This window comes from Tubulanus polymorphus, chromosome 1 (assembly GCF_964204645.1).
Source record: "Tubulanus polymorphus chromosome 1, tnTubPoly1.2, whole genome shotgun sequence".
Taxonomy (NCBI): Eukaryota; Metazoa; Nemertea; class Palaeonemertea; order Tubulaniformes; family Tubulanidae; genus Tubulanus; species Tubulanus polymorphus.
In genome coordinates this window covers 15105252-15111685 of record NC_134025.1, presented here as the reverse complement: position 1 = coordinate 15111685, position 6434 = coordinate 15105252, and the positions used below count along the sequence as shown (strand labels likewise).

Below are 6434 nucleotides of genomic sequence, written 5' to 3'. Positions count from 1 at the left end.
ATTTATTTTGGTTTTCTGATTGGATTCCTTGAAATATCATATTATTTCTATTTTCTTTAGTTAACTGTTGCAAATGACAAACGAAGTCAGTCGATACTTCTCCTTGATGCGTTTATTTTCAAATTACGACGAGAAAAAACAAACGACGAATATTACACGTTTCTACAAAAACAAATATTATAAGGGTAGGAAATGTTGTAAACAGTTACAATAATTAATTAATATAAATTTGCACAAAACTTACATGACGACTGAGGGAGATTCCAATATAGCAAGCACACAGACAAGCACTGATACTCCGAGGAGCTCGAACGACCAAGTGCCAAAAATATTACACAAAATGCGGGAGTAACCCGGAAACGGATATGCCAATAAACTTTGAGGCGGGAAAATAACAATACCAGACAACAACAACAATACAACACAATACTACCGAATACTGGAATACTGACAAGAGAACGAACAAAAGAACGACCAACTACCGTTACACTTTATACAAACAAATAACTTTACATATAACATATACATTGACTTCACATTCCCGGCCTCATTAAATTACTTAAAGGGAATTTAATCAAACGAAACTCGTGAAAAACGTGAATTACTATTAATTCAACGAGCGAAAACGTCTTAAATTTACTTTTCGCAACCTTCCAAGAAAACACATTTATGGACGGGTCGTATAATCTCACCATTTTTTGTTTTAACACGCACTTTCCTAACGTGACCCTCTTTATCTGGATATGTGTTCAGTACACGTGCCATAGGCCATAAACTTCGTGAGACTTGATTATCCACAATTAAGACTAAGTCTCCTACCGAGAGGTTTTTACGCGACTCAAACCATTTTGAAAATATTCTGCTGACCACCTACGCCAAAACACGTCAGCGAGATATTGAATTTGGCGCCAACGTTTTCGCGAATAATTATCAATATCCGTAAATTTCCCAGGTGGTAAATCAGGCCCATAACGAAGTAAGAGCAAATGATTAGGTGATAGTGCGTCTAAATCGTTGGGGTCATCCGATGTTGCAGTAAGTGGACGCCCGTTTACAATACATTCCACTTCGCAGAACAAGGTACTCAACCCTTCGTCATCTACGATTTGTTCACTTAATACGCAACCTAAAATTTCGCGCACTTACCTAATCATTCGCTCCCACACACCACCCATGTGTCAGGCAGTTGGTGGATTAAAAACCCATTCAATTTCACGCTGCAAAAGGAACTCGTGAATTTGATCTTGATTCCATTCGGATACCGCCTTTTTTAACTCCCGTTGGCCTCCAACAAAGTTTGTACCATTATCACTCCTGATACGTAAGGGGTTACCGCGTCGACAGATAAACCGACGGAGTGCACAAATAAATGAATCGGTACTCAAAGAATGGCAAACTTCGATGTGAATAGCCCGACAGGTGAGACACGTAAACAAACAACCGTAACGTTTAACTTGCGCCCGGCCCCGTTTGACGAGAAACGGCCCAAAGCAATCGATCCCCACATTTGTAAATGGGGGTAAATTCGGAGTAACCCTATCTTCTGGTAGGTCAGACATCTTTTGTCCTACAGCCTTAGCCCTTTGTTTCCTACAAGTAATACAGGCATTTAATCTACGCCTAATAGCCGATTTAGCGTTAATTAGCCAATATTTCTTTCTAATGTTTGATAAGACGTACTCACACCCCCTATGCGCATACACTCTATGATAATAATCAATAATTAATGTACATAGGTGGCTTTTCTTTGGAACTATGATTGGGTGTTTACGTTTATCCGGTAATGTCGAGCGCCTGAGACGGCCACCTACACAAAGGAGTCCGTCAACCAAGACAGGATCTAACGGGATAAGGGAACTTGTCCTTTTAAGAGAGTGACTGCATTCGTCAGGGTAATACCGTTTTTGTACGTAACCTAATATTGCATTCTCTGCACGTCTCAACTCGGAAACTGTTATACGATTGGATTTCACCACAGAGTCGATTTTCCGAACTCTACTCAATAGTCGAGATTTGAGCCTCAGGATCCAGGCTACACATTTCTTGAGTTTGTACCAAGAAGAAAATTGACTGAATGAGTTAAGTAGATGGTCTTCGTCCACCTCAACCGTGTTAACCGTCTTTCTTAACTCTTGATCGGAAGGGTCTATATCAAAATTCACGTCATCTGGCTGTTTGGGCCATTGAGATTCATCTCTCCAAAGAAACTCTGGTCCCATTAACCATCTCGACGAGATAATAAGTTCAGTTGGCTTTAAACCGCGAGAAGCGTCATCAGCTGGGTTGAGGCAGCCATCGATGAAGCGCCATTGACATGGTTTAGAGTGTTCTCTTATTGCTGACACCCTGTTTGCTACATAAACTTGAAACCGTTTATCCTCGTTTCGAATATATTTGAGGACTGCTGTACTGTCCGTCCAGAAATATGAGGTTTCGATAGGTATGTCGATCTCTTTTAGTATCATGCCGTCGAGTCGCGTTGACAAAACTGCAGCGGCCAACTCAAGTCGTGGAATGCTCACGGTTTTCAGAGGCGTCACTCTAGACTTACCGAGCACGAAACTACAATGCACCGTCGTGCCATCGAATAACCTCAGAAAACTAACTGCACCGTATCCAATCTCAGCAGCATCAGAAAAATGATGTAACTGAGCGGATATTGGATCATCGAAGCCTGATGGTTTAAAACATCTACCGATGCGTAAACCTTCTAAACTAGGTAATTCGTTTAGCCATTTCAACCAAAACTCATCGCACCAGGCGGGAATTATGTCATCCCACCCTAACTTAATCCTACACATCTCTTGTAACAATGATTTTACGGGCAATGATATAGGTGAAGTAAATCCGATAGGGACATACAGGGAACTGACCGTAGATAAGATACCACGTCTAGTTTTGGGCTTCGAATGGTCGATTTTAACTCGAACAAGTAATGAGTCAGACTCCATATCCCATAATACGCCAAGAGTACGCTCCATAGGCAGTTGCTCAATATTGAAATCTAAATCTTTTATCGTTTTTGCCCTTTCGGTCTCTGGCACGCTTTCAAGTACCTGTCGAGAATTCGATGAAATTTGAGTTAACCGAAATCCCCCTTTATCTAAAATTTCGATCAATTGGCTCAAAAGTCTTACTGCGTCGTGAACAGTCCCGACGGATTTCAAACAATCGTCTACATAAAAATTACGCAGAACGGTATCAGTTACAGTAGCATCGAATAATTCTGTGTTGTCCAATGCGCACCTTCGAAGAGCAAAACTGCTGCAAGAAGGCGAAGATGTTGCACCAAAAAGATGCACGCGCATTCTGTATTCATCTGGATTAGCGTCTAAATTACGATTCGTCCACCATAAAAACCGTAAGGCATCGCACAACGACGGCGTCACTCGGACTTGGTGGAACATTCCTTCAATATCCGCAATAAAGGCTATTCTTTCTTGCCTGAATCTTGTCAAAACTCCAAGCAGGGAGTTCGTCAAGTCGGGGCCTTGAAGAAGATGATCGTTCAACGAGAATTCCAAATATTTCGATGAACAATTAAACACGACTCTGATTTTCTTTTTTGTAGGGTGATATACATTGTGATGTGGTAGGTACCAGACCATACCGTCGTCTCGATCTAAGTCAATTGTAGGAACTTTCTCACAGAATCCAGATTTTATCATATTATCAAGGAAATCGGCATATTCTTTCAACAACATAGGGTCGCTGAGAAAACGTTTTTTCAAACTTTTCAAACGATGTAAAGCCAAAGCCCTATTATTGGGCATATTAATCTGTTCATCCCGAAAGGGTAAATCTATTTGATAATGCTTATCGTCAGTTAGAGTGACGGATGATTCCATAATCTCTAAAGCCCGTTTGTCTTCTTGAGACATGCATTTAGTATCATCCGAAATTCGATCATTGAATTCTAAGTCGCAATATAGCTGAAATTGTCTCGTCAGTTCGCTGTCGCGTCTATCTTCGTTTCTATTTATGCTAAAGGCCATTTTGTTGGTTACACATGTACTCCCACCAAGAGGACCATTGACAGCCCACCCAAATATAGTTTTGACAGCGTGGGGCCCTCCGTTGGTGCTACTTATGACCTCTAAGGGCTCTAACACGTGATGATTGTCATTACCTACGATTAGCCCAACGTAAGCATTGACGTCAGCTAAAACAACACCGCTTAAATACGAGTATCCGTTTAAATCGGACTGTCTGGGAATGTCTTTCTCAGACATAGGCAAAGAAGGTCTCGAAAATACATTTGTCAATTCCGTACTGTATGTTCCGTCTAAGTCCGATACTTTCAAGTCAGTTACATAAGATTGAGTCAAATTATCAGCCTCTGTCAAAGTTGATAACGATAGGTTAGTTTGACGCAAGTCACTGTAAATAAATCCTAAATCTTTTATCAGATTTTCGTTGCAGAATGTAGAGGTGCTGCCGGTATCTAACAAGGCGTATGTAATAAATTCGAACCCACCACAACCCTTGATTTTCACTGGCACTATTGGCAAACCTATGCGACGTGTTATATTTTGTTTAACGCACTGATTGGTTGCAGATAAACTTTGCCCATTTTCTGTCACATTGCCAGTTGCCGTCGATGGCTGTGGTGAATTACGATTATCGTGGTGAATCATTCCTTCCGTAAGCCGATTTGAACAAGGTACAGAACTACTATTGACAACGTTTGGCGACAAAGTGTATCTGTGCAATAGCGTGTTGTGTCGACTGTGACACACTTCGCAGAATTCCCTACTTTGACATTGCTGCGCGATATGGTTTTGACCTAAACATAAAAAACATAACCGCTTCTGCTTCAATACCTTAACCCTCTGGTCATATGAGTACCCTCTGAATTTGTAGCAGTTTGACAAAGAATGATTACTAACTGAACACAATTGACAAACCGTAGAACTGGGTGTTCTAATAGTATCGAGATTAACTCGTTGATTTTGATTACGATTCATACATTGATTATACGAGCTGATAGCAAAATTACGCTGGCCCAACTGTCCGACTGGATTATTAGGTTTTCGACAACCGCCTTTGGATAAAGAGCTTTGACCACTTAAATCGGATATTTTATAACCATCGGAAAGCTTACCGAAAACCGGATGATTTAACACTCTAGCTTCCGATTGAACAAAATTAGAAATATCGTCAAGTCGAATTTCGCGATCATTAAACGTAGTGATATAATCTGCTTTGACACGCCATTTTTTACGCAAATCATAAGGGAGTCTAGCTATAATTCGGCGCAGATTATCTGGGTTTTCAACCTTACTTAAGTAGCCTATTTCACCCAAAGTATTCTTACAACTTATAAGTTTCATAGAGTAATTATGGAGAGCTTGACCATCTTCTGATTTTATCACCGGGCCTTCAATTAAATTATCAACAAGTACTGATGCAATTATATAATTGTTACCGTAGTGTTCTTTCAACAAACGCTTCGCCTCTGAGTACCCGATGTCTGGTGGTTGCTCCATGCAGCTTCGCACTAACTCTTTCACCTCACCGCGCGTATATTGCATTAGATAATACAGCCTTTGGCTACTGCAATCGGTTTTTCTTTCGATTATATTTTCAAAAGCTTTTACGAAATAGCAATATTCAATAGGATCACCGCCGAAAATTGGCAGTTCTTGTTGTGGTAAAGCCATTCGTTTTAGACTTTTTACCATCGCAGCAAGATCACTATCACTATTGCCTGTTGACGCAGCTACGGAATCCGAAACCACAGGACTTTGAACTTTGGTTGCCTTTTCTAGCAACTCGCGATACTTTTTCTCTTCCCGATCGAAATACATATATGAATTTTCAATGTCATCATCTTCGATATACAGACAATGAACGGCGTCGTGCGCGTTTTCGAACTTTTCCCACGATTGTGTAACGTCGTCGATTAATTTCTTTACATCATCATACGGTAGCCCTTCTTTTAACGCCTTCCGAAGGATGTTGCTTCTTTTTGTGACGTTGGCCTTGAAACCCGCTCTCGATTTAACCTTCTCGTCAAGTGATGCCATCTCCCTCGTCATAAACAGTGTTGCAAATGACAAACGAAGTCAGTCGATACTTCTCATTGATGCGTTTATTTTCAAATTACGACGACAAAAAACAAACGACGAATATTACACGTTTCTACAAAAACAAATATTATAAGGGTAGGAAATGTTGTAAACAGTTACAATAATTAATTAATATAAATTTGCACAAAACTTACATGACGACTGAGGGAGATTCCAATATAGCAAGCACACAGACAAGCACTGATACTCCGAGGAGCTCGAACGACCAAGTGCCAAAAATATTACACAAAATGCGGGAGTAACCCGGAAACGGATATGCCAATAAACTTTGAGGCGGGAAAATAACAATACCAGACAACAACAACAATACAACACAATACTACCGAATACTGGAATACTGAC

At 40.5% G+C, this 6434-nt stretch overlaps 1 protein-coding gene across 1 annotated transcript; it reads right to left on the bottom strand.

Annotated features, from left to right (window-relative positions):
- Nucleotides 1-1178: 1178 nt before the first annotated feature.
- LOC141904651 (uncharacterized) lies at nt 1179-6029 on the bottom strand. Its single transcript, XM_074793313.1, has one exon. The coding sequence runs from the start codon at nt 6027-6029 to the stop codon at nt 1179-1181; it is 4851 nt and encodes a 1616-aa protein (XP_074649414.1).
- Between the last annotated feature and the right edge of the window lie 405 nt (nt 6030-6434).

Excerpts from the sequence above, each read along its gene's own strand:
- LOC141904651 (XM_074793313.1), bottom strand. The coding sequence starts at position 6,029 with ATGGCATCACTTGACGAGAAGGTTAAATCGAGAGCGGGTTTCAAGGCC.